We start from the raw sequence: 27,847 nt of genomic DNA on the forward strand, positions 1-27,847 counted from the left end.
ATTCACAACCCAGTACAACTCTACATTGAAATTCTAACACCCGCCCTTAATATGGAGTTGGTAATGTCCCACACGCCTTACATCCAATCAATTTGCCTGGCATGTCCCATGGTCAACTTGCACCTTTGGATGCCTTTGTTACCAAGACCTTCAAGAATAAGAAGACCCATCTTTGTCCTCCTTGACATTGGATCTCATGCAAATGCTCCTAGCCTTGCTAGTCTTCAAAATTATGGAAGCACGCTCCTCTTGCTTTCTTTCTCTTTCTCCTTCCTTTTCTCTCCTCTTTGTAGTTTCCCTTTCTTCGTCTTTCCCCCACTTTTTTTTAATTTTCTTTCTTCTCTCCTATTTTATCACCCTCCATTTGTTGTTTTGTTTTGTTTCTAAATCTTGGCTTGAAAGTAGAAAGTACACATGTTATCACACACACACACAAGTGCCATCACTCGCACAGGGGAGATTTGAACCCACAACCTAGGGACTCTTGAACCACCACACTGGCACACACACCATCTTTGTTGGGCTTTGGTGCCACGAGCATTGGTTGACGTGGTGGCCCCAGATGGTGGAAGGAGATGATGAGGTAGCTGATGTGTCAACACATTGGCATTTCTACATGCTGATGTAGGTGCTAATGTTACTACGCACTTTGCCTAGGTGTTTACTTGTCGATGAGCATGTGTAATCTATGTGTAAATGCATGCCAATGAGCTATCAACGTGCACCGATAGTCGTGCCATCGGTGTTTATGCACTTACGTGAGGGGCGTGCATCCGTAGATGCTGACATGTCAACACGAGCTACTGATGTGTCTACACGCATGCCTAATTGTCTGCGTTTTTCTTGTATGCACATGCTTGACATGTCTCCATGTAGCGTTGCATACACGCTTGTGTAATGACTAGGGCATATGCACGAGGGGTCGTGGTGAAGGCTGTCTTTGAGGCGATGAGGTGGGGAGTTGCCACACGAGGTAGGGTGTCGTAGGCCAATGCTAATTTGAGATGTTTGTGCATACTTCTAAAGGGTCTAACCTTTATGACTATTTGATACAGAGGTACAACTCAAAGAGCTGTGATAAGAAGCAACTGGTTGATGACAAGCACACATGTTACTCCGGTCATGGGTATAGGATACTGGTGGAATCCAATCCTAAAGGTAAGGGACATGTCTAATAGCAAAGAAAGGGAGAAGATCTTGGAGCATATTGCAAAATTTATCCTAAGAGAGCCTTGTTTCTGTCATCAAAGAGTTGGGTTAACTTTCTTGCTAGTCATAGCTTGTTTTTTTGAGGGGTTGAACTATTGGGAGTTTGTGCTATACTCAATTTTATTTCTATAAAAGACATATACATATATATATATATATGTTCCCCCCTCTCCCATCCCTGCAAAAAGTGCAAAAAGGCAATTAATCTACTAGTAAGAGGATTAAAAGCTCTCAATAATTCCTTTCTAGTACTATCTTATGTTGGAATATACTCACTAAAGGACTCATTAATTCCTTTCTAGTACTCTCGTATACTGGAATATGAGTTACTTCGTTCTGTCGCCTCCACTCTCTCTTTCTCCATCCAATAAGGCCAGACTTCGTGAATTTTCACATACAGCAGCAGGCATGGTGTCTATTGAGCTTGCTCCCGAGGACCCATCTGCCCAGAGTGCAGAGAGCCCGCACGGCAGCAACCGATGTGCCGATGAAGCAGAGGGCAAGCAGGTTTCTAGAGATGAAGGGGATACTGATCTGAAGGTGCAGTCTTCTGGGGCGGAACAACATCACGCGCAGCACGAGGATGATGACTGGGAAACAGCAAGCGAAGGCGATGATGACGAGGACGGCGATAAAGAGTCTAATAACTCGAAATCTGGCATCTCACATGAGGGTTTTGTTGACGCTCTTACCGAAGAGGAGCAAAAGCAGGTCAACCCATATGCATTCATGGCATATACATACACGGAATCCATTTAGGCCATAGCTATCAAAACATGAATCGTTTCTAAACATGAAGACAGTGTTGTAGAGCACCTTCTTGTGACATTCTACGTTGCTTTGGTTTCATGTCAAACAGAGGGCATTATCACAAGCAAATGCTGCTAAGTCTGAAGGGAACGAGTTCTACGCTGCTGGCAAATATGATGAAGCATTGGAGTGCTATATAAAGGCACTGGAGGCTGCACCAGAACATGAGAGTTGTAATGAGATTCGTGCCATGTGTTATTCCAACTCTGCTGTGTGCCACTTGCAATTGGTAAGTCTATTGATTTAACCCATGCTTGAGAGAGAGAGAGAGAGTTATATTAACGTCTACAAAAGGCCAAAATGCCCTATGAGACCAAAAGATTACATCATGTCCATGGAATACATCATCATGGGTACTAAAATAAAAGAAACGAACAAGAGCTGAAATGCCAAAGCTGATTCCAATACAAAAAGCGTCAAGCTCTCACATCACCCTAAAATATATTGCACAGGGCGCTACATCATGGTACCCAATGTATTATGTAGCAAAGCTAAGCCGGCGGGAGAAAGTCTTGTGGTGGTGGAAAATATGGCTCTAATCCTCCTATGGTGATGCAAGCGTGGGCGGGGGCCACAGGGTTGGGGGCGTTGGGCTTTGAGAAGTTGAGAAAGAAAGAAAGTTGTATTTGTTGAAATTAGGGCATTGTGATGAGCTATGGTGGATCAAACACTAGAATCAATATCATTAACAAAGTGATTAGCAAATAATTAAGACGTAATTAGTGAGTAATTAACAAATAGATTAATGTAAGCATAAATACTAAAAAACCAACAAATTCTCATTACGGCAATGCCTCAATTTATAGAGTTTACATCAAGCATCTAATCCCACTGATTTCTCCTTGATTCACTCCACCTCTTTTTTCTGATTCTCTCCACCTCTTCACTTTTCCTAGAATATCTCCACACTTCCTAAATCTTCTCATGCTACCCTTTCTTCTCTCCCAGTAGATTCTTCTCACCTTTTCACAGGTTCTTTCACATTTACACATCCTCTTTTACAGCCTCTAACCAAGGGCTTGTTCTCGCACACACCCTATTCACTTGTATTTTTAACACCTCCCCTCAAGTGAATACTCCTAGTACACTTAGACCCTATACCAAGTTTGCCTCTCCTTACTTGATAGTCCGCGACTAGTGCTTACATCTCCCCTCAAGTTATCTTAGCACACCTGGACCCTATATCAAGTTTCTCTCTTACTTGATAGCTTGCGACCAGTGCCTCGAGTCCCTAAACTCATAGTCCTTGACACTCTCTCTCTCTATGTGTCCAAGGCTTACTATAGTTGCCCGCGACCTTGACTAAAGTGCTCACACATACATCTATCTACCATGTGGCCTACATCATCGGTGGCTCAGAGGTCGTTTTACTTTGTTGGGACAGGTTACATTGGGTTGTGGAGTCTCTCTCTCTCTCTCTCTGAGATTTTCACATGGCTCCTCACTCTTTGGAGCCTCATATCTTCTCTTGTCTTCAGTCTTCTTGCCGTGGCAGCTTCTCTCCACCCGTCCATATCTTTCTCTTCTTTCAGTCTTCTTGTGGCAGCTTCTCTTCTCATGTCCATGTCTTCCTTTAGATTTTCTTGGTGTGGATCTTCCTCTTGGAAAGAGATATTCTTCTTCTTTCATGGCTGGGGCCATGAGCTTGTCTGTCAGGTCTTCTTGCTCCATGTGAGCAACATGTTTAAATATTTTGTTGACAGTTCCTTTGGGTTTTTGATGTTTATCTTGTGTCATTATGCAATGCAAACTCAAATTTATACGGGAGGTCTTACCTCTTGTCTTATTCTGGACAAGGACAGTGTTTGATCCCATATTTACACTGATGCAATGTGCCCAATACATAATGCGTATAGCATTCATTCTTATGCACATTCCAAATGCAACTCTGGCTGTGAATAATCTTGAATTTGAGTGAGATTTACAGGCATTAACCAAGGGTTAAATGCAAAATGATGATTATCATAAATTTATCAGCATAATTTTTCCAGAAATTACATTAAATCAAGGGTAACCAATTTGTACGGAATGGTTGGAGTATTAAACCAACTCCGAATTGAAATCTGAAGTTATAGGGATTTGTATCAGATACCTAATGGTTAATTTGAACCCTCAATTGCACCAAAATACAGTGATTAGCATTGATTAATCACTGATTAGCAAATTAATCCATTGTTTTGTGTGCAGAAAACAGTGTATGCGGAGAGTCCAGATCTGGTGCCTTAGACTTCAAATGAGCTCAAATTCTTTCAAAGGCATCAATAGCAATGAGTCTAGTAGAGGATTAAGTCAATAAACACAAGATTTGACCAAATATTGAAAGCTTAATCTCTGTTTTACCAAAGTCACCTGCAGATTTGATGAAGAGCTTGGATCTCAGTGTAGACTTGATGAAATTGAATTCTGTCTTCACCAGCTTGTAGAGCATGCTTGAAAACACCTTGGGCTAAGAAGAATTAGAGAACTTTGATTTGGTGAAGACAAGATCTGAGATCTTCTGCTGAAAAACGGCACCTGCTAAAACAGCGATTTCTCCCAGGTCCGTTGACGGTTTGCGCTTCTTTCTTGATGAGCTTGAAGAGCACTGAGATAGCTATCATGTGCTAGAAGGGTTTGGTCTAATTTTATGTGTGCAAGGAGAGGGAGATCCTCCACTGGCTAGGGGTACAGAGGTGAGTTGAATAAAGAGGGAAAATTATAATTTTCTACTAATCTTAATTAGCAAAATAATTAGCAAGATAATGAGCTCACAAAATGATGGATTCTAGGCATGGCTCTGATACCATGTTGAAATTAGGGCATTGTGATGAGCTATGGTGGATTAAACACTAGAATCAACATCATTAACAAAGTGATTAGCAAATAATTAGTGGGTAATTAACAAATAGATTAATGTAGGCATGGATACTCAAAAACCAGCAAATTCTCATTAGGGCAATGCCTCAATTTATAGAGTTTACATCAAGCATCTAATCCCACTGATTTCTCCTTGATTCACTCCACCTCTTTTCCCTGATTCTCTCCACCTCTTCACTTTTCCCAGAATATCTCCCAGAATATCTCCACACTTTCCAGAATATCTCCACACTTCCTAAATCTTCTCATGCTACCCTTTATTCTCTCCCAGTAGATTCTTCTCACCTTTTCATAGGTTCTTTCACATTTACACATCCTCTAACCAAGGGCTTGTTCCCGCACACACCCTATTCACTTGTATTTTTAACAGTATTAACGTCTATAAAAGGCCAAAATGACCTATGAGAGCAAAAGGTTACATCATGTCCATGAAATACATCATCGTGGATACTAAAAATAAAAATCAAAGAAAGTAATAAGTTGAAATGTCAGATCTGGTCCCAAAACAAAAAGTGTCCAGTTCTCATATCACCATAAAATATCACGCATAGGATGCTGCAACATGGCACCCAATGTAGTAGAGTTGGTCCGGCGGGAGAAAGTCCTGTGGTGGTGGGAGATGATGGCTCTGATCCTCCTGTAGTGACGTGGGCGTGGGCGTGGGCGTGGGCGGGGACCACTAGGTCAAGGGCACCGGGCTCTTCATAGCTCAGTGGCTCTGTCTAGTGTCACTCCTCTCGGCCGAGCTCTTGCATTAGCTTGAAGGTCAGGTGTAGTGGGTGAATCTGTCCTCGTCACTCTGGTTGGGAAGAAGTCGGTGAGAGCTCTTTGTACTGGGCCTCCGATGGGTACCGTTGGTCTATGCCGCAAAAGGGACTCCCTGTGTCTGCGAAGCTCCAAGAGGAAAAGTCCCAAGCATCCCTGGTCTGGGAAATCCATGATCCTGGAAAGTGGTCCAAATCCATCTCGGAAGAGGTAGTGGAACCTCTCCCTAATCTCATAGTATACTGGGCATTTGCATACATAGTGGGCCTCTGTCTCAACCTTTGTGTGACAAAGCTGATATATCCTGTCCTTTGGTGCAGTTGCCCGCGGCCCATATCTAGATGTCTCGACTCTCAACCGAGAGAGAGAGAGAGCCTAGAGGCTTGAGAGAGGGAGAGGGAGAGAGGCTTGAGAGGGGGGAGAGAGTGGCGAGCGAGCGAGAGAGAGAGAGAGAGAGAGAGAGAGAGAGAGAGAGAGAGAAAGTTATATTAACGTCCACGGGAGGCCGAATCCGACCTATGGGACATATCAGGTACATCCATTTACATTCCACTCTGGGTATCGATGCCAAAGAGGCATAAAACTGGAAAAAAATAACTCAAAATGAACTCTTAAGACTCTTAAGAGTTTAAGTTACAATGGGTTCTATTGCATCTAGTTCGAAATTGAGGTTCAAAATAAAAATAGCTATATTTCATCCATGGATGGATTTGCTCTTGAGGGGGGTGGGGTACGGAATTCTTTAATGATTGCTTGACCTCCTCTGTATATTGCCCATTTGCCATTCTTTCTTGCTTCTTTAACTTTATTCAGCTCTGCCGATCTGTTCTTGAGTTGTAGCGGGGTGAGTTCATCAGCTATCTGTTGGGGTAAAGGCATAATGCCCACCCTTATAGTGTGTACAAGCCCATAAGTTATAGTACATAGTACACTTAGTACTTTTAATGTACTAAGTGCACTATGTGTACTAGTGCAATATACATGTGTGATAGGGGAGTCACACACTCATCTTGATGAGTTGACTTATCCCCACAAGTCTCTCTCTCTCTCCCCCTTGTTCTCTCTGTGTATGTCTCCCACACATGAATCTCATTCTAGGGTTTTGTCGCTGCAGAGAACTTGCGTCTGCTGTATGGATCTGCGTGTTACATCATAGCAGGGGTTGGTCGCCTGTGAGTGCTGGTTCTCGTGTGTTGGGCGCAGCCTCTGTGTGAAGAGGCCAGAAGCGACCAGATACAAGCGCAGGCAGCGCAGCAGGTAGCCTACGCTGCCCAGCAGGCAGCAGCCACGCTGCCCAGCAGGCGCACTTCAGCGCACCGACAACGAGACAATAGCCTACGCTGCCCAGCAGGCAGCAGCCACGTTGCCCAGCAGGCGCACTTCAGCGCACCAACAACGAGGCCACCTAGCAGCACGGGCGCCGTACGGGAGAGGTTCCGGTCAAATCGATAGCAGACATCTGTACCGTGGTCAGTCCAAAAGCGTCCGCCAGTTTCGCCCAAAAGCGTTCGCCAGTTTCGTCGGCCCCGACCTCTGCTGCTGTAGGTGGTGGACAACGAGCACGTGTTCACGTATGCGGATGATCCCACCAGCCCAGGCTACCCATTGATGCAGCGGCTGCGCCAGGTATTGGTGGAGCATGGCATTAGGAATCCCGCCAAAACGAACGAGATGAGGCCACGCCAGTCATGAGCAGAATCCACATGCTTCGCTGGTGGTAGATGCAGCCATCCGTACAACTTCAGCACTGCAGGCACATCAGCAAGAAGCGCCCCCCCTCTTTCTGCAACAGCATCACGATTTCTGCAGCAGCACCAAATTCAGCAAACCCCCCCTTTCCTGCAACAAAAAAATCAGAAATTACAAGGTATTCTGCTTCAATTTTTTTTTGGGATTTGCAATTGAGCAAGTACAATCATCAATTGAGCAGGTACAGGTGCCAAATTGCTCAATTTTTTGAGCAAAATTGGCAAATTGGGTGACATTGGTCACAATCAGGATCAATTTGCAGGAAATTGGATGTCGAAATTTGGGGCTTTTGATGTATTTGTGCAATTAAGCATTCATACATGCTCTATGATGTGAGAAATCGCACATTCGGGCAAAATTGCAGCAAATTGCAGTGCAAATCAAGGGGCTTTTGTGCCGACTAAGTTGATTTGCATGCAGGCACTTGCAGTTGATGCTTTGGGCAATGTGTTGATGCCTTACAAGCACTCAATGTGCCTGTAAATCAAGGGGCTTTCATGTATTGGATGTATATGTGGCCAGGGGGAAGCATCGCGAAGACTCTGGATGCCTTCATGTGCGTCAATGTACCATGTATGATCAGCAATTGATCTTAAATCAAAGGGCTTTTCAAGATCGTATGCTTGTTGAACTTGGCAAAGCAGCAAGCAAGACATTTATGCCTTGAATCCTCAGAAATCAGCTTGCAGTCAAGGGGCTTTTGCCCAATTTCTGTTCGGGACTGTTGTATGCAGTGTGCGGGACTGTAAAAGTCTGATTTTCACTCATTTGGACAGCCAGGAGAGCATTTATTGCTACTGTACCTGCTGGTACAGATTTGGCACAGCTTTGTGCAAGTTTTGGCATGGCTGTACACTGATTTGAGTGAGGAAAAGGTTCAATTTCAGCTGCTGTACTTGCCGGTACAGGTTTGGTACATCATTTGTGAGCAATTGGTACTGCTGTACAGTACTTTGGAAGGGCAACAGAGCACATTTAAGGTGCTGTCCTAAATCTGCAGCAACCAGATTTTGCTGATTTGATCACATACAGTGGGAGTAGAGTTGCATTTGTGCTTCCGCAGTGGGAGATAAAGCTTGGGAGAACAACTGTGAGCACTTTGTGTGCTTTTGGTGCAGTGTTTGCACATTTTGCAGGGAGTCAGGCATTGATATGTTGCATATTACTATGGCAACCACAGGTGAGAGCTCTTCATTGCTTCACATCAAAAGCTTGAAGGCTCACATAGCTATGACATTTGGCAAACCCAGTGCTATAATGTGTTGCTCCAGAAGAAGCAGCACAAGCCTATCAAAGAAAGGGGTGTAATGTCCGCTTCTCTTACTGCTGAAGAGTGGGAAGATATGGATGAGCTGGCAAGATCTACTATCATGTTGTCTGTGTCAGACTCTTTACTTTTCAGCATTCGTGAAGAGAAGACAGCTTGGGGAATGTGGCAGAGATTGCAGGACTTGTATGCCCAATAAAGTGCCTCAAGCAAAGTGTATTGGTTGAAGAAACTCATAGGTCTTCAGATGAAGGAAGGGGCGTGTATGACAGCCCATCTAAATGAGTTTAATGGTATTGTCAGCCAAGTTATAAATCAAAAGTTGGCAATGGACGATGAGTTCAAAGCCACTTTTCTCTTATGCACTTTGCCAGAGAGTTGGGACACATTCAGGACAGCCACTAGCAACTCGAATGCTATGCTGTCATATGCAGATGTTGAGGGTGCTCTTCTTCAAGAAGAGATGAACAGGAAAAATAATTCTGTTGGAAAGTCCAATGCAATGAATGCACGTGGGAGATCCCAGCAAAGGGGTAAAAGCCAAGAACGGGGAAGGAGCAAGTCTCGCTCCAAAAAGGATTTGGAATGCCATTATTGTGGAAAGAAGGGACACATCAAAAAGCAATGCTACAAATGGAAAAATGATCAAAAGGAAAAGGGAAAAGGCAAAGACAAAGACAAAGATGAAGCCAAAGATGTAAAGCCAAAGGGCAAAAGTGGAGTCAAGATTGAAGAAATCAATGTGTCACATGCAGGTGACAGTGAGGATGAGGTCCTATTTACGTCTTCACTTGATGCCCATTCACTTCTTACAGGTGGTCATGGTATGCACTCATGGATCATTGATTCAGGTGCCTCCTTTCATGTCACAGGTTGCAGAGACTTGTTTGTCAGGTATACTGCTGGCAATGAAGGAGTAGTTTATTTGGGTGATAACCATGCATGCAAGATTCTTGGCAGAGGTGATGTGAGGCTTGTGTTTTCAGATGGCTCACAACTTATGCTCCATGATGTCAGGCATGTGCCTGAGATCAAGAAGAACCTGCTTTCTACTGGACAGCTTGATGATGCTGATTATGTTACCACATTTGGTCGTGGAAAGTGGAAAATTAGTAAGGGCTCATTGGTTGTTGCCAGAGGCTCTAAGATGGACACTCTTTACTTTATGCATGCAGGTGTTTGTCACCATGCTAATGTAAATGCAACCGAGCTGCCGGAAATCTCTATGTGGCATAGCCGGTTGGGACACATGAGTGTCAAAGGAATGGAGCAATTGTCTCGTTTGGGTTACTTGCCTTCTCTAAAGTTTTCAAGTTTTCAGTTTTGTGAGCATTGTATATATGGCAGGCAACTGCAGTGCCCCCACAAGAAAGCTCTTGGACAGAAAGATGCTCAGTTAGAGCTTGTGCATACGGATGTATGTGAGATGCCTCAGCTTTCTTTGGGAGGGGCAAAATATTGTGCGTCTTTTATTGATGATGCCACACGTAAGGTGTGGGTCTATCCTCTTCGTTTGAAGAGTGATACATTCTCAGTGTTTCAGAAGTTTGTTGCTCTTGTTGAGAATCAAAGTGGCAAAACACTGAAGGCTTTGCGTTCCGACAATGGGGGAGAGTATATGTCCAAACAGTTTCAGGACTTTTGTGATGCTAAAGGCATCAAGAGGGAGCTCTCTACTCCTTATGATCCTCCACAAAACGGGACAGCAGAGAGGATGAACAGGACCATTCAGGAGAAGGTCCGTTCTATGTTGTCACATGCTGCATTACCTCATGGTTTTTGGGCTGAAGCTGTTATGACAGCCGTTCATCTTATAAACAGGTCACCTAACACGAGGCTTGGTGGGAAAGTGCCAGAGGAAGTATGGATAGGGAAGCCTCCGTCATACAAGCACTTGAGAGTGTTTGGTTGCGTTGCGTACGTGCACATACGTAGGGAAATGCGCACCAAACTTGATCCTAAGTCTCACAAATGCATATTCCTAGGATATGGTCATTGGTGACAGAGGTGAAATGGGGTATAGACTTTGGGATCCCGTGAATAGAAAGATTATACGCAGCAATGATGTCATTTTTGATGAAACATGCATGTATAAGGAGCCTGCAAGGCAACAGGAGCCTGGCAGAGTCATCTTTGATGATGATGGACATCATGGACAACAACCAAGGGCTGTAAATCAGCCATTACAGCAGCAAAACCAGCCCTTAAATGGTGCTGAAAATGGTCCAAATGGACAGCCAGAGATGGCAGAAGATATCCCTATGGATATACCATAGTTAGAGGAGATACCGGGTATGATTTTTCAGCCTTATGGCATGGAACAGGAGCCACCAATGGGTGATATGCAGGCTGGACAGCAACCTGCAAATGATGGTCATTGGGTACGGAGGTCCACAAGACCCTCCAGGGCCCCTGACAGGTTTGTTCCAGGGGTTGACTACTTGATGCTCACTGACTGTGGGGAGCCCTCATGTTATAAGGAGGCTTTACAGAGGGCAGACAAGGCTCTATGGGAGCGTGCCATGAAGTCAGAGATGGATTCTCTGCACAAAAATGGAACATGGAAGTTGGTGCATTTGCCTGCAGGCAAGAAGGTTTTGCCTTGCAAATGGGTTTACAGGCTCAAAGTTGCACCTGATGCAAAGCCAAGATACAAAGCCAGGTTAGTGGCTAAGGGCTTCAAGCAAGAATATGGTGTGGACTTTGAGGAGATCTTCTCTCCAGTGGTCAAAATGACCACACTTAGAGCTGTGTTAGCTTTGGTTGCACATGATGATCTGGACTTGATTCAGATGGATGTGAAGACTGCTTTTCTTCACGGTGATCTCCATGAGGAGATATATATGCAACAGCCAGAGGGTTATGCAGTAAGTGGAAAGGAGAAGCTTGTATGCAAGCTGAAAAAGAGTCTTTATGGGCTCAAACAGGCACCAAGGGAATGGTATCATAAATTTGATACATTCATGAAATCCCAGGATTTCAGGAGAAGTGACATAGATCATTGCTTATACATCAAAAAAGCTTTGGATGGCAGTCTATTGATCCTCATCTTGTATGTTGATGATATGTTGATTGCCGGGAAATCTCGTAAAGAGATGGATGCCTTGAAGAAGAGGCTGCATCAAACCTTTGATATGAAGGATTTGGGTGATGCAAATCACATTTTGGGTATGCGGATACTTCGGGACAGAAATCAGCATGTGTTGTATTTGTCTCAGAAGGAATACATTGGCAAAGTCTTGCAGAGGTTCAATATGGACGGGGGGAAGAAGACTAGTACTCCTTTGCCTCCATATGTGAAACTCAGTGCTATGGACAGCCCACAGTCAGATAGTGGCAGGGCTGATATGGCCAAGATTCCGTATGCTTCAGCTTGTGGCAGTCTCATGTATGCCATGGTTGCTACTAGGCCGGACATTGCATTTGCAGTGGGAGTGGTTTCTAGATACATGGCCAACCCTGGCAAGAAGCATTGGGAAGCAGTGAAAGGTGTCATGAGATACCTGAAGGGCACACAGGATATGTGCATTTGTTTTGGCAAACAGGATGCATTAGTGCATGGTTACACGGATTCGGATTATGCCGGTCATCCAGATAACCGGAAGTCTACTACCGGTTATGTGTTTACATTCACAGGAGGTGCTGTGTCATGGAATCCAGGATGCAGAAGTGCACAGCCTTATCTACTACAGAGGCCGAGTATATTGCAGCCACAGAGGCTTGCAAGGAGGCATTATGGCTATCTCGGTTAGTGGTTGATTTGGGTTATACAGGGGATATTCCATTGTTGCATTGTGACAGTCAGAGTGCCATCCAGTTGGCAAAGAACCCTGTCTTTCATGCAAAGACGAAGCATGTGGATGTGAAGTATCACTTCATCAGAGAGGTGATAGAGAACAAGCAAATTCAGCTTGTTAAGATTCACACGGATGACAACCCGGCTGATCTGTTGACAAAGAGTTTGCCTCCGGAGCGGTTTGCTCATTGCAAACACTTGATGGGCATTGGATGAGGCCAGTTTCAGCCTTGATATGGCCTTGTATATTATCATGTACATGCTGATTTTTCTTTTCCTTTACTTAAGGGCACTTTGCCTTTAAGTGGGAGGTTGTTGGGGTAAAGGCATAATGCCCACCCTTATAGTGTGTACAAGCCCATAAGTTATAGTACATAGTACACTTAGTACTTTTAATGTACTAAGTGCACTATGTGTACTAGTGCAATATACATGTGTGATAGGGGAGTCACACACTCATCTTGATGAGTTGACTTATCCCCACAACTCTCTCTCTCTCTCTCTCCCTTGTTCTCTCTGTGTATGTCTCCCACACATGAATCTCTAACCCTAATTCTTCTCTCTCCCATTCACTATCCATACCTTTGTCCCTTGGAGAGACCTTGTTTGCTTCATCACTGCTATTTTCTCATTGTTGTCCATATAGGAGACTTTTGCCTGTGTACCCTTTACTATAATAGAGATAGGGTCTCCTAAGTCCACGAAGGGGACTACTTTGCTCAGTTGTGCTATAAGTACATCTGTATCTAATATGTAGTCTTCTCGAAGCTCTTGAGCTATGTCTGCCCTATCCCAGCCTTGAGGAAGACCACCGAGAGAGAGAGAGAGAGAGAGAGAGAGAGCTTCAAGAATCAAAGCTCAAGGCTCAAGCTATGGACATTAGAGCTTCAAGGCTCAAGCTTGAATGTGAGGGAAGGTTGGGAGGGAGGGCAGTTTAAAGGAGGTGCTCAAGAGAGGCTATAGCCAAGGCCCAAGACAAGGCCAAAAAAGGTAAAAGAATGGGCAAAAAACAAGCGAATTGCGTTGGCGCCAACAGTCATTTCGTACTGTACGATATCGTACGGTATTGTACCGTACAAATTGGTATGACAAACAACCATGTCCCTCTTGAGAGGCTATGTGTTGTGAGGGCAAAAGGACAAAAGGATTAGATGTATGAGAGATCAGAGCAAAACAACACAGCATGAAATGGGTGAGTGAGTATATATGATGGTGAGTGAAAATATGTACAAGAGGTCCTCTGATGTGAGGAGACTCTGCGAAGAAGACCAGTGCAGAAGCAAAGATGATGTCAGAGCTGAAGCACGATCGGTGACGAAGGCTCACGTCGATGTGAGGCAAAGGCACTCTGTGAGGTGGTCGGTGTCCAAGACTCGCGTCGGTGGATGCAGAGGCACTCTGAGGTGGTAGTGGGCAGTGGAAGGTGAAGTGATGCAGACTCTGGTGACAAGGGTGCTGCGGTACCTGAGGGGTGATTAAGAGCAGCGAGGGTTGCCATCTCGAGTGGCGCAGGCTCTGGTGACAAGGGTGCTGCAATACCTGAGTGGTGGTGAGGAGCAGCGGGGGTTGCAGTCCCGAGTGGTGGAAGTGGTGCAAGCTCTGGTGACAAGGGTGCTGCAATACCTGAGTGAGAGAAGAGAGCAGAGAGGGTTGCCGTCCCGAGTGGTGTCGATGGTGAAGTTAAGCAGAGAGGGCTGTTGTCCCGATGATGTGAGATGGTGAGCAGAGAGGGCTGCTGTTCCGAGGTGAACTGTAGAAGAAAAATGCTGATGCACTGTAGCAGAGAGTGGACTGCTGTCCCAAGATATGTACTGATGATAAAACGATGATGTCCTGTATTGTAGCCAGAGAGTGGGCTGCTGTCCCTAGGTGTGAGCTGATGTAAAACGTTGGTGTGCTCTATGTAGTAGAGAGGGCTGCTCTCCTATGAGCTGATGTGAAACGATGATGTGCTCTATGTAGCAGAGAGGGCTGCTGTCCCATGAGCTGAGGTAAAATGCTAGTATGCTCTATGTAGCAGAGAGGACTGCTGTCCCATGAGCTGAGGTAAAACGCTGGTATGCTCTATGTAGCAGAGAGGGCTGCTGTCCCATGAGCTGATGTGAAATGCTGATGTGCTGGAGCTGACAGGTGAAGATGATGAGGCAGATGTAGTGCAGGGTGCAGGCGCTGGAGGGGCAACCTCTAGCAGCAGATGATGTTGTGGTACCTGATATGGTCAATGAAGGGGTACAAGTGCTGAATGATAAAGCTAATCTATATATATGGAGGTGTGCTGCTGGTAGGCCAGCAACACAAGACATAAAAAACCAAAAATAATAAATAAATCCAAAAAAAATTCCCTTTTTAGGCTTGGAAAAATGCCATTTTCACACATGCGTGTGCTCCATTATGAGTGCAAAGCATGTGTGTACTCCATTATGAGTGCAAACCTTTGTTGCATATGCCCAAAAAAAAGGGCATTGATTATAATGAGACTTTTGCACCTAGTTCTCGTACGGCCACAATTAGATGTGTTGTTGCATTGGCTGCCCATCATGGATGGAAAGTGCATCAGTTGGACATTAAATCAGCTTTTCTCAATGGGGATTTGCAAGAAGTGGTTTATGTAAATTGGCCCATTGGTTTTGAGATGCCTAGTCATGAAAACAAAGTATGCAGGCTTCAGAAAGCACTTTATGGTCTCAAACAAGCTCCCCGAGCTTGGTATGAGAAGATACATACTTATTTGACCAGCCAAGAATTTCGGAATAGTCCAATATGTGTGAAAATAGTATTTTTCCCAGCCCTAAAAAGGAATTTTTTTTTGGGTATTTTTGGATTTATTTGGGCCTTTTTGCCTTGGCTACTAGCCTACGGCCTTTAGGCTGACCAACTAGCACCCCTCCCCCCCTCAATATATATAGCCTTGCCTCATCATTCACTATGGTGTACCACTTCATTGCTCATATCCGGTCCCACTCTCTGCTTGCTGCTGCTGCTGCTGCTGCCGGGGTCCACACCACCATCAACAAGACAACACCTCAGCGTTTTGTCATCTGGCCACTACTCGGGACAGCAGCCCACTCTCTGCTACAGGCCATCGTGGGAAATTAGCCCTCTCTACTACTTTCAGTGTTTACATTAGCACTGACAGTAGTGCTTGTTCTTCAGCGTTTTACATCAGCCTTACATGAGGCTTACATCACGCTCACATCAGGTTTACATCAGCGTTTATCTTCAGCTTGTTCATCAGCGCTTACATCTGGGCTGACATCAGCGTTTATCTTCAGCCTTACATCAACGCTTACATCAGGGCTCACATTAGTGCTTACATCAGCATATCATCTGCGTTTTACCATAGCCCATGGGCCATGGGACAGCAGCCCCCTCTGCTATACATAGAGCATATCAACGTTTTTGCCTCAACTCTCAACACCCCTTCAGGTACGCAGCACCCGTGTCAGCAGAGCTTGCACCACTCGGGACGGCAGGCTTGTCTGCTCCTCTCCACCCTTCAGGTACACAGCACCCTTGTCACCAGAGCTTGCACCACCACCACCACCACCACTCGGGACGGCAACCCTCTTTGCTCTTCATCTACCACCTTAGGTACAGCAACACCCTTGTCATCAGAGCCTGCATCACCTCATCTTTCGTTGCCACTACGACCTTGGAGTGCCTGTGCTTCCAACGACGCAAGCCTTCGACACCGACCACCTCTTGGAGTGCCTTGCCGCACATCAACACGAGCCTTCGTCTCACCGACCGTGCTTCAGCTCCGACATCCTCTTTGCTTCTGCACTTGTCTTTCTACTCAGAGTCACCTCACATCAGAGGGGTCTTGTACATATTTGCACTCACCATTAGCAGTTGGTGCAGGCGGCTGCAGGACAACTGGTACAAGCAGCTGCAGGACAGTGGGTACAGAAACAAGAGAAGGGTGGTTGACAGGACAGCAAGCGCAGCCTGAATCCCTCTCTCTCTCTTTCTCTCTCTCTCTCTCTCTTCTTCTCTTCCCCTCGTGTGAGCTCTGGAGGGCAAAGGCGGGTGCTTGCAATTCAGGACAGCATCCTCTATACTCCCAGGGCTGGTGTTTTTGAGAAGGATTGGACTGAGGGACAGCAGTGTACTTGCTGAATATCTTTCTCTCTCTTTCCATTGGCTTACGACTGCTTCAGAGTTGTTTCTTCTGGCCCTTTGTGAGAGGAGGGGTGTGGCAGTTTGAAGGGTGGAAACAGAGTTAGATGGTGGACTTGTTCTTTGGCTGAGTTTGAGGCTACAATCATGGAACAGCTAGATGCGTGTTCAAGGCTTCCTTGTTGCATTGTCTTGGTTGATTAGAGGAGACAGCAGTGTGTTGCTTTTGTGGGACACAGATCTGTATGTGTATCCTCTATGCTAAGAGGTCTTGAGGGTTGCCAGATTGGACATGCAGGTTTCTTTTCCTTGACTAGCTTTGTTGTACTCAGTTAAGCTTTTCCATTAAAATTGAATAAAGAAATACCGAAAGGGGCGCCAAGCTTTGGGGCCAACAAGTGTCGTTCTCCTTTTTGTTTTGGAGCACTCTAGCTCTAGTTTATTTGTTTAATTGTCTGGACTACAATTGGATAGGTGACTGCTAGTCTACCGCACTTTGGTTTCTACCAGAGGCCGGTTTCAAGGTTCTGTTGCCGGGACCCATCATCAACTTTCTTAAGGGGGTGAGCTCGTGGTTGTCTCGAGGAAAGCCATTGCTGAAAATTTAAGCAACATGTCAGACACAGAAGATGACTATTTTTATGATGAAGAGGAAGAGCAGGAGACCTCTCGTGAGAGAAATGAATATGAGGATATTCTTGCAGGAGAACAGGCTGCAGAAGATGCACGTTATGAGGATGTAACGTAGCCAGAAGACATGCCAAGTCAAGAGGAAGATAATGCCCAGTTTAAAGCTCGCTTGGCAGGCGCAGTGGATGTGTTTATGCAGCTCACACAAAGTGAGAAGTTTGCTGAATTTATGAGAGCCCCTTCTGAACCTAAGAAGAAGAAGAAGAAAGAGCTTTCTAGGAACCCACCTCAGGGCAATAGTGGTGCCTTCCTACAGGATCCTGCTTTTGGACCATTTCCCAACATGCAGAACACTTTTGGTGCAAACCCACAGAGTTCCTTTTTTGGACAGCCACCTATTCCGCAACAGTCTATGCATCCAAGCTATTTTGGCGGTGGTTCCGTGTTCCAATCAATGACTGGGGGATACCCTCAGGGAGGCATGGGAATGCAAGGGAATTTTGGAGCTAATTTTCAGCCTGGTATGCAGGGGAATATGTATGGTGGTATGCAGCCCGGAATGCAAGGAAACATTTATGGGGGCATGCAGCCCGGTATACATAGTGGTATGTTTGGAAACATGGGGGGATCAGCAGGAATGTATGGTATGCTAGGTGTGGGAATTGGCAATGTTGACCCTATGATGGGCATGAATGTTGGGGGTAGCAATCTTGTGAAGCCACTTCCTTATGATAATCTAACGCCTATGGGTAAGACGAAGGATTATAAGGAAGGGGGAGCTGCAGTGAAATTTGACACGTTCAGCGGGGCCAAAGACAAGCTAAAGGCACTTACCTTTTTACAGCAATTTGATGCTGCTTTTTCTTGTGGAAATTACATGGAATTCTCTAAGGTGAGAAAAGCTGCGATGTTTCTCAAGGGCAATGTATTGCAGTGGTGGTCCACTCTTCTTTTGCAGGGCATAGCACCATCTACTTGGATACAGTTTAAACAGGTGTTCTCTTCCGTGTGGCTCACATCAACTTTTGAGGTGGATGTAATGACAACATGGCACAAGTTGGATGCATCAAAGTGTGAAAATCTTGAGGATTAGAATAAGAAGTTTTGGGAAGCTTTACTCCGAGTTACTTCTTATCGTGCAGTGCCTTTGTCTGAGCAGGTTGAGAAGTATTGTTGTGGGCTGCCCAAGGAAGTGTGTGACTATTGCATAAAGACTCGAGTAACAAATATGTCCCAGATGATAGAGAATGCTATGACGGCAAATGCGTTACTCATTGGAGTCTCATTTGGATTTAAAGGAAGTAAAAGCTCAAGTAAGAAATCTGAAAAGTCAGGGAATGCTTCGCGTGATGCAAAAGGGAGCGGTATAAGAAGTTACCAATGCCCAAGAGAACTCCTGAGGAGAGACAGGCTTTGATGGATGCTAGGAAGTGCTTTTTCTGTACAGAGGACGGACATATGTCTTTTATTTGTCCCAAGAGTAAGTCCCAAAAGGACTCTGATACTAAAGGGGAGTCCAAGTCTAAGAAACCAAAGCCTTCTGCAGGGTTAGTTTCAGATCTTGTTGGGGAACAGCCAGGTGGTGAAGAGACTGAGTTGTGTAGGGCATGGGGCAAAGTGAGAGATCAGAATGCCTTGATTTTCTGACACAAGTGCTAGAGCCAACTTTATCTCACCGGATTTGGCTGGCCGATTGGGGATCCACGCAGAGGAGATGGGGCCTTTGTATGAGGCTAATATGGCTTGTCCTGGGTATGCAGAACCCGTTACCCCTATTATTGGGAAGCTCAAGCTTCATGTGCAGGGTTATGTGGACAGTGAGGAGTTCTTTATCATGCCACTTGATGGGTGTGATGTTTTTTTGGGTATGCCATGGTGCCATAGAGTACATGTGGTGGTGGATACGTACAACATGAAGATTAGTTTGACTCATAGAGGGAAAGAGCATATTTTGGATGTAAAGCTTAAAGGGGAATCTGTTCCTATTGTATCAGCTTCGGCCATTTCATCAGTAATGAAAAAGCATCTTTCCGCGTACTTGGTTTTTGTAAAGGATGCAAAAGATGATGAGTCTAAATCTAATTTGTCTATGTAAGGTACCTCCACTACAGCCATAGGCTGCCTTATACAAAAGGTGGTAAACACCCAAAATCTTGTCCTAGGACCCTAAGGATCCACTCCCTAAAGGGGTGAATGACTAACACAATGTGCCATTGGTGCTATTTATAGGCTCTTGATTCAAAGGTAGGCTGGCCGACTGCTGGACCAGCCGACCCTGGACCTCCATAAACCTTGGTCGGGCTGCGCCTCTCCAGAACTGGAAACGCATAATACAGCCAACGCTCTGTTTCTTGCAGCCGACTGAATCCCCTAAGTCCTCTAGGTCCTGCTCCAAGTCCATTCTACTGTCTCATCTGCACCTTGTGCTCCAAATCCTAGCCTTATCTGGTTCATACTCTTTATCTGGCTGCCTCTTCTGGACCAACATCTGAGAATGTCCATGGCATCTTTCATGCACATGACATCCCCCTCTGCTAAACTTGATGATGGGATTCCAACCTGTGCTTGGATGATTGTCATTATTCCAATCTTTTCGCGAAGTCCCTCTGTCATCTTGTTAGAAGTCATCTCCTGTCTTTATCAGAGACCAGGGCCTCTGTTGTGGGTGTGCCCGCCCTGTATAGGTGTTTTATCATTTTTCCTCACTCCCTGTATTTTTTTCCCATTTTTTCCTATTTTCCCAGGGTGTGGGAGGCAGTGTAGGACTTGTTGGCTGTACCAGATGCCGGCCGACTGGTCACAGGCAGTCAGTTGCTCTGTGCTGCTGGCCGACTGCACACGTGTGATGGCCGACTTTGATATGCTGGCCGGCTCCTGTATTTTCTGGTCGTGGGCATTTCAGGTCCAGTCGGCTGTCCATCTTCTGGCCGACTGCACTCATGGGGCCATATAAAATGGCCCTATGGCCCCTCCACCTATTGTATTCAGTTTTCAGTGCGGGATCTTGTGTATAGAGAAGAGTTACACGCCTATCTCTCTCCTTCTCTTGTGCTATCTATTTTCTGCACTCTACTTGCTCTTGTGATCTCAGATTTTGTTATCATCTCTGCTGCGTATTTTGACAGGCAGGCAAGACAGGTAGCAAGTTGAGTACTGGAGGAGCTTTCTCAGTACAAGAAGGAGGGTAGATGTTTCTTTTGTCACACAAAAGGACATACTTCTCGGGATTGTCCGAAGAAGCCTCCAAAGGCCGCCGCCGCCTCCACAGCTTCCGTGGTGAGCAAAGCTCCCACACAGACCCTAGCGGCTACCCCTAGTTCTTCAACCCCCGGTGCTTCAGTTGGAGCAATTATTAGCGGGGAGCTTGAAGATAAGCAGAAGGGCGTCCATGACCAGGAGTATGAGCGCAACGAATTGCTCAAGTCCTTTGGCTACATAGGTGGCCAGAGAGTCGTTGTCTTGTTTGACAGCGGCAGCACGGAGGATGTGGTCACGGAACAGGGCGCTAGGCATGCCCGTTTCGAGCTGACTCCGGTAAACAAACAGGTTGAGGGTTTTAGCACAGGTATGACAACGAGCGTCAAGTATGAAGCTCTCGGTGCTAAGTTAGTGATTCAAGGCATAGAGTTTGTGCGTGACTTTATGGTTGCCCCTCTTGTAGGAGCAGACATAATTTTGGGTATCCAGTGGTTTCACAAGTTTCTTCCTGATGTCAAGTGGGACAAGCACACGTTCCAGATCGATCGGAATGTGTCAAACACCCCGGTGACCATTAAGTGTGAGCCAAGTATTCCAAACTTTCCGCTCATAAGCCACTTGCAGGCTAAGCGAGCAGTCAGGAAAGGCGCACAGTGTGCGATGATCCAGACAGCCCAGACGGTGGCCAGTGCTTCCGAGAAGTACTCGGTTCTCCATGAAAAGTTCCAGAAGATTTTTCTTCGGGACAATCTCCCTCCCCAGCTCCCCCCGTCCAGACCGGAGGATCACAAGATTGACCTCCTCCCAGGCTCGGAACCCCCGAGCAAGTTTTCGTATCGCCTTTCTAAGGCAATGGAATCGGAGTTGGACTGCCAACTCCAAGAATTGTTGCAAGCTGGCTTCATCCGCCCCAGCGTGCCGCCATTTGCAGCACCAATCTTGTTTGTCAAGAAGAAAGATGGGTCTTCTCGGTTGTGTGTCGATTATTGTGTACTCAACAAGCTGACTATCAAGAGTAGATTTCCGATGCCTCGAATTGACTATATTCTCGAGAGGCTGAATGGAGCTAAGGTGTTCTCTAAATTGGATTTAAAGAGTGGGTACCACCAGGTACGGATTGTAGAGGGGGACATCCCCAAAACAGCCTTCCGTACAGAATGGGCCCACTATGAATTTGTGGTCATGCCATTTGGTTTGACGAACGCCCCAGCTACATTTAACCGCATGATGATGCGTGTTTTTCGGGAGTTGATTGGAGAGTGTGTGTTCATATTTTTGGACGACATACTCATATTTTCAGCTACAGTTGAGCAGCATGACATTGATGTGGAGAAAGTCCTTAAGTTGCTGGAAAGCAACGAGCTCTACGTCAATGAAATGAAGTCAGAATTTTATCTGTTCCAAGTACATTACTTGGGATATATAATTAGTGCTGAAGGCATTCGACTGGATCCGGCTAAAGTGGCCGAGATTGTTAACTGGGAAGTACCACAGACAGCTTATGACATTAGATCATTTGTGGGTATATGCCAGGCATATTCCACCCACATTGACAAGTTTTCCGACCTCTCGGCAGACCTCACCGATCTGCTAAAGAGAGTGAAAACAAGAAGGCAAAAGATTCGAATGACTCCACGAGCGTTGGAGGCATTCCAGAACCTCAAGGTCGCTTTGTCCGACGCGCCTTGTTTAGCCCTTGCCTCGTGGGACGAACCATTTCAAGTGATCACCGATGCGAGTAACATCGCAATTGGAGGTGTATTGCAACAGAATGGTCATCCAGTAGCTTACATGTCTCGTAAGTTACTGCCCGCCGAGAAGAACTACTCAGTCTATGATCGTGAACTCCTAGCAGTTATACAGGCCTTGAAACATTGGAAACATTTTCTGTATGGCCGTGACTTCGAGGTTCGCACTGACCATCAGGCATTGCGCTGGATTCAGACGATGCCAAGTGCACAGTGGAGTGATCGACAACACCGCTGGAGTCAGATATTCCAGCAGTTCGATGGTATGATTGAGTACCTTCCAGGAAAGGCCAATCCAGTGGCCGATGCTTTGAGCAGGAAGGGACAAGTATCTGCGATTCAGACCACTAGACTTGACCTTGTTGGTACAGGACTAGAAGACATGAAGCACACGTACGCGGATTCCGAGAAATTCGGTACTCAGTGGGAACAGGCATTGGATGCCACAAGACCATGCCATTTTCTGATACGTGATGGTTGGCTTTTCTACAAAGGCCGACTGTGTGTCATGAAATCATTCCGGGCAGCTCTTCTCCATGATGCCCATGACGCCATTACAGGTGGTCATAGGGGCATGAATTCGACTCTGGAGAAATTAGAACGGCAATACTATTGGCCAAAGATGAGGCGTGATGTGTTTACATATGTACAACGCTGTGACATTTGTCAAAAGGTGAAAACTCCTCGTGGAAAGAAGATAGGGTTGTTACAGCCTTTGCCAATTCCTGAGGGTCCTTTCCAGGACATTTCGATGGACTTTGTCACAAATCTGCCTCCCAGTCCGAGTAAGCGTAATACGCAGTGTTTAACTATTGTTGATAGGTTCAACAAATTTGTTATGCTTTTTCCTTGCAGGGCCAATGTGACCACCGAGGATGTTGCCCAGTTATTCATTCGGCATTGGTACCCCATTGGCGGGATTCCTAGAACCATAGTGTCAGACCGAGATGCCAAGTTTACCAGTCATTTTTGGAGGGCATTGTTTGATAATTTTGGTACTAAGTTGAATTTTTCCGGTGCATTCCACCCACAGACAGATGGCCAGACAGAGATATACAACCAGTTGGCCTTTGATGTGCTGAAGTGTTATGTCCACGATCAGCAAGGTAAGTGGGAATCGTTTTTGCTTTTAGTTCAAGCTGTTTTGAATGACTCTTTTTCTTCAGCTATTGGCAGGACTCCATATGAGGCAGCGTTTGGAAGGCCTTTCCAGTCGTTGTTAACCAGGACTTCGTCTTCAGCACCGGAGGCGAACAGAGTGACGGAGTCTTACCAGGAGATCCTAGAGTCCGGTAAAGACAGATTGGCTAAAGCGCAAGAGGCCTAGACTCGACAGGCCAATAAAGACCGAAGGGACATGAAGTTTTCGGAAGGGGATTGGGTGTATCTTCGGATTATGAAGCAAAGATTGAAGCAGGTGGGCAAGCGATGCCCAAAGTTGTCTTTCAGGAGCTTCGGACCATTTCCCATCCGGAAAAAGATTAATGAGGTGTCTATGCAGTTAAAGCTACCTCCGAGTTGGACTATGCACGATGTATTTCATGTCAGTTGGTTAAAGCCATATGCAGGTCCACCCCCTTCAGAGGTCAAAGACGAAGCGGAACCAGACATGGTTGATGAAGCAGAAGTAATGGTTCCAGAACAGATCCTTCTGCACCGTTTCAAGCATGGCTCAGGCCGAAGACTACGACAGTTCCTCACGAAGTTTCAGGACCGAGGAACTCATGAAGCGGTATGGCTCGACAAAGAATTTTCGAAGACTATCCGGCATTATTGACGGATTATTTGGAGGCTATGCAGCTTCCGTCAAGTTAAGCAGAAGGGGATGTCACGTGCATCCCGCACTTGGATGCCACGTAGACATTTCTGTACAGAAGGTGCAGGACCTGGGATGGTGAACTGGTCCCATGTGAGCCCAGTCCGGGACGAGTCAGCCAGGGATCCATCTCAGTCGTCCGAGGTCAGGTGTGCATTGTCCTGCACATGAGTCCAAGGTCAGGTGTGCACTGTCCTGCACATGAAACAGTGCCAGTCCGCGCTGTGAGTCTCCCTCTAGAATGATGTCAGTGGTTCTGTGTATCTGGTATGGTACCGGATGCCAAATCACTGAGTAGATTATGTTTAGGACAAGGGGCCAGCCCATAGGGCTACCCCGGATCTGAGTGTGGGCATGGGAATGGTGTAGAACCACCCCCATGAGGGCCAGGAAGGCCCAGGCTGAACCCACCAGCCATGGAGGGGCTGTAGGACAGCCCTAGGGCACAGATAAGGCAATCTCCAGGAGATTGCAGCCTTTGTATGGGTGTAGGGCATGTATGGGGCAGCCATACAGGCTGCCCAGCCTTGGGATTGTGGACAAAAGTGGTGTCCAGCCGATCAGAAGCAGGCGCATCACTTTCAGCCTGTTAGGGAAAAAAGGCAGTATTTTTTGGGATTTTATTCAGCATTTATTGCTGAATTTCACCAGTCGTGGGACAATAAGCTGTTTTACAGCTGGCCGACTGCTCCTGAGGAGAAGTATAAATAGGGTAGGCCTAAATCCCATCATTCATCTCAGTTTTCACCAAGTGCTCAAGCCAATCAAGGGCCAGTTAAGCCAAGGAGATTGCCAAGCAAAGGGGTGGAGTTCTGAAGGTCAAGGGCAGGATTTTCCAGCCAAGAAAAGGTCAAGTTTTCTGTATTTGTTTTCAGATTTACATCATTCTAATAAAGCAAATACACCATCCGTGGTGGGGGCCCTACAGAGGGTAATTGGGACCCAATACTGTGTCCTCTCCATCTCCCCCTTCTCTCTCTATTTTCTGCACATCTCTTTTCAGTTTGTGCGTTAATTCCGTCGCGAAAAGAGTGCTGATTTCTGAGTTTTGAAGTACCGATCCTTCTCCGAACCTTCCGCATATTACAGATCTTGGACTCTTTTACATAGAAGGGGATGGAGTCAGACTCCAAGGTTGGAGTGACTCAGATTGGGGAGGAGATCAAGACACGAGGAGATCCACTTCAGGGTAGAGTTTTACCCTCGGCTCAGGAGCGGTTTCTTGGAGCAGTAAGTGGCAGCCAACTATTGCCCTATCTTCGACAGAGGCAGAGTACCGGGCTGCTTGTGGTGCTGCTTGCGAGGTTGTGGGGCTGCGGAGGCTGCTAGGCGAGATTGGGTTTCCACAGAAGGAGCCCACAGTCATCCAGTGTGTTAACCAGAGTTGTATAGCTATTATTCGGAACCCGGTCTTCCATGCCCAGACTAAGCACATAGAGATACAGTATCACTTTGTACGTGAGAAGATCTTGGCTGGTGACATCTTGCTACTTTATTGTTCGACGGAGGACAATGCGGCGGACCTCTTCACGAAGTCTCTACCTCAGGCTACGCTCAGGCAGCACTCTAGCTCCCTAGGGTTGATTTCACAGCCAGGAGCTGAGAGGGGGTGTTAGAAGTCATCTCCTATCTTTATCAGACACCAGGGCCTCTGTTGTGGGTGTGCCCGCCCTGTATAGGTGTTTTATCATTTTTCCTCACTCCCCGTATTTTTTTCCCATTTTTCCCTATTTTTCTAGGGTGTGGGAGGCAGTGTAGGACCTGTCGGCTGTACCAGATGCTGGCCGACTGGTCACAGGCAGTCCCCAGTTGCTCTCTGCTCTGCTGGCCGATTGCACACGTGTGATGGCTGACTTTGATATGCTGGCCGATTGCTGTATTTTCTGGTCGTGGGCATTTTAGGTCCAGTCGGCTGTCCATCTACTGGCCGACTGCACTCATGGGGCCATATAAAATGGCCCCATGGCCCCCCCACCTATTGTATTCAGTTTTCATTGCGGGATCTTGTGTATAGAGAAGAGTTACACGCCTATCTCTCTCCTTCTCTTGTGCTATCTATTTTCTGCACTCTACTTGCTCTCGTGATCTCAGATTTTGTTATCATCTCCGCTGCGTATTTTGACACATCCATCCATCCCTGGCAACCTTTTCTCTGAAAGCCCGGCCCGATCTCCAAAACCACTCTGTCTCAGAATAAGATCTATGCATCTGTTCCATCTAGTCCACAATCCATTCCTGCCTTGACTCTGAACACTGTCTTGGTCTTCATTCCTAAGAAATGAGTTTGGCACTCTCACATCACCCCTTGGAGGATAAACCTCCCTTGGGACCGTTGCCCGAGAACCTATCTGGCTCGCAGGATTGCCATCCCCTCTGGCTCTGTTGAACACCACCAACAAACCTCCTGGGAGCTCTTCCTGATTCTGTGTTCCTTGCCTTGGGCTTCGTATCCGTGTACTTTCTTGTACCTTGGACTTGTACACCATCATATGGGATTGAATCAGTGTTTAGCTTTGCTGAGCCTGATGCTCTGATACCAATGTAACACGCAGAAGCTCTGGGGGTCTTCTTTCAGTCCTAAACACTCCTGGAAACCATCTGATGCAAAACGCAGATATGGAGAGAGAGAGTAGAGAGAGAGAGATGTGCTGGAAATTCAATATAATAATATGGTACAAAAAGGTACCTCCACTACAGCCATAGGCTGCCTTATACAAAAGGTGGTAAACACCCAAAATCTTGTCCTACTCTAGGACCCTAAGGATCCACTCCCTAAAGGGGTGAATGACTAACACAATGTGCCTTTGGTGCTATTTATAGGCTCTTGATTCAAAGCTAGGCTGGCCGACTGGCCCTAGACCTCCATAAACCTTGGTCGGAGAAGATACCCATGTAGAGTTAGGAACATACGTGCAAATAGGCACATACGAACCTGATGCGGTCACCGACAGGGATGATGATGGATCTTCGAACGATCGAGGAGGTACGTGTCCTTCCTGAGAAAAAGTCCCATACCAAAGTCTAGTTTGTCGACTAGAATGAGAAGCAGAGCTCTCCAGTTGAGGCTGAATACCTGGGTCCAATACTGGCACACTGGCTGTGGGCACGTATCCTCCTCTGGAAGTAACGACTGATAAGCTTGGAGAAGAAAAACCATATGCCAAGGGTGTAGAGGGTGAGTGGGTAAAAGTAGGCTGGTCGTCTCCCAATGAAAGACCTCGAATAGGGCTCTCCAGTGAATGAGGAGTTCCATCCTCCGCGTGATCTATATCAGAATAAGGGGAGTCAGTATCTGGTATGAAAAGCTGATCCTTCGGATTCGAGGGTAGACGATCCATGGTGTGTACTTTCGAGGTCTTCAATCCCTTTGCTCACGATCGCTCTGATACCATGTGAGGGCAAAAGAGACCAAAGGACCAAATATATGAAAGATCAGAGTAAGAACACATAGCATGCAATGGTGATGTGTATATAAAAGATGAAGTCCAGTACAGGAGCTCTATGTGAGACTCCGAATAAGCAGAGAGAGCTGTTGTCCCATAAAACGCAGATAACAGAGCTGAAGTGACCCTAATGAAAGCGCCGATATAAGCCTGATGTAAGGCTGATGTGAGCCTGAAGTAAGGCTGCTGAAAAACGCTGTTGTCAGCCTGAGGCAAACGCTGAAGACAGCCTGAAGTAAACGATGAAGTCAGCCCTGGTGTGGACGATGAAGTCAAGCCTGATGTAGGCGATGTAAACGCTGATGTGAGCCTGATGTAGGCGGCCAGTCCAGTAGCAGTAAACGCTGTAGATGAACCTGATGTAGGCGGCGAAAACGCTGATGTGAGATGTCTATGTTCTGACCAGCAGGAGGAGGTGATGCACTCAGTGAGGTGCAGTCC

The 27,847-nt window shown here is 46.2% G+C and overlaps 1 protein-coding gene across 1 annotated transcript in view; it reads left to right on the forward strand.

Annotated features, from left to right (window-relative positions):
- The first annotated feature begins 1,456 nt into the window (after window positions 1-1,456).
- Window positions 1,457-27,847, forward strand: part of LOC147607459 (uncharacterized) — a 103,282-nt gene continuing 76,891 nt past the window's right edge. The window contains exons 1-2 of the mRNA XM_086790852.1: window positions 1,457-1,920; window positions 2,069-2,248. Coding sequence (XP_086646978.1) covers window positions 1,531-1,920; window positions 2,069-2,248 — 570 coding nt within the window. The 5' untranslated portion in view covers window positions 1,457-1,530. The remainder of the gene's footprint in view (window positions 1,921-2,068; window positions 2,249-27,847) is intronic.

Source organism: Cibotium barometz, chromosome 55, assembly GCF_041138505.1.
Source record: "Cibotium barometz isolate CiBa-2024 chromosome 55, ASM4113850v1, whole genome shotgun sequence".
Taxonomy (NCBI): Eukaryota; Viridiplantae; Streptophyta; class Polypodiopsida; order Cyatheales; family Cibotiaceae; genus Cibotium; species Cibotium barometz.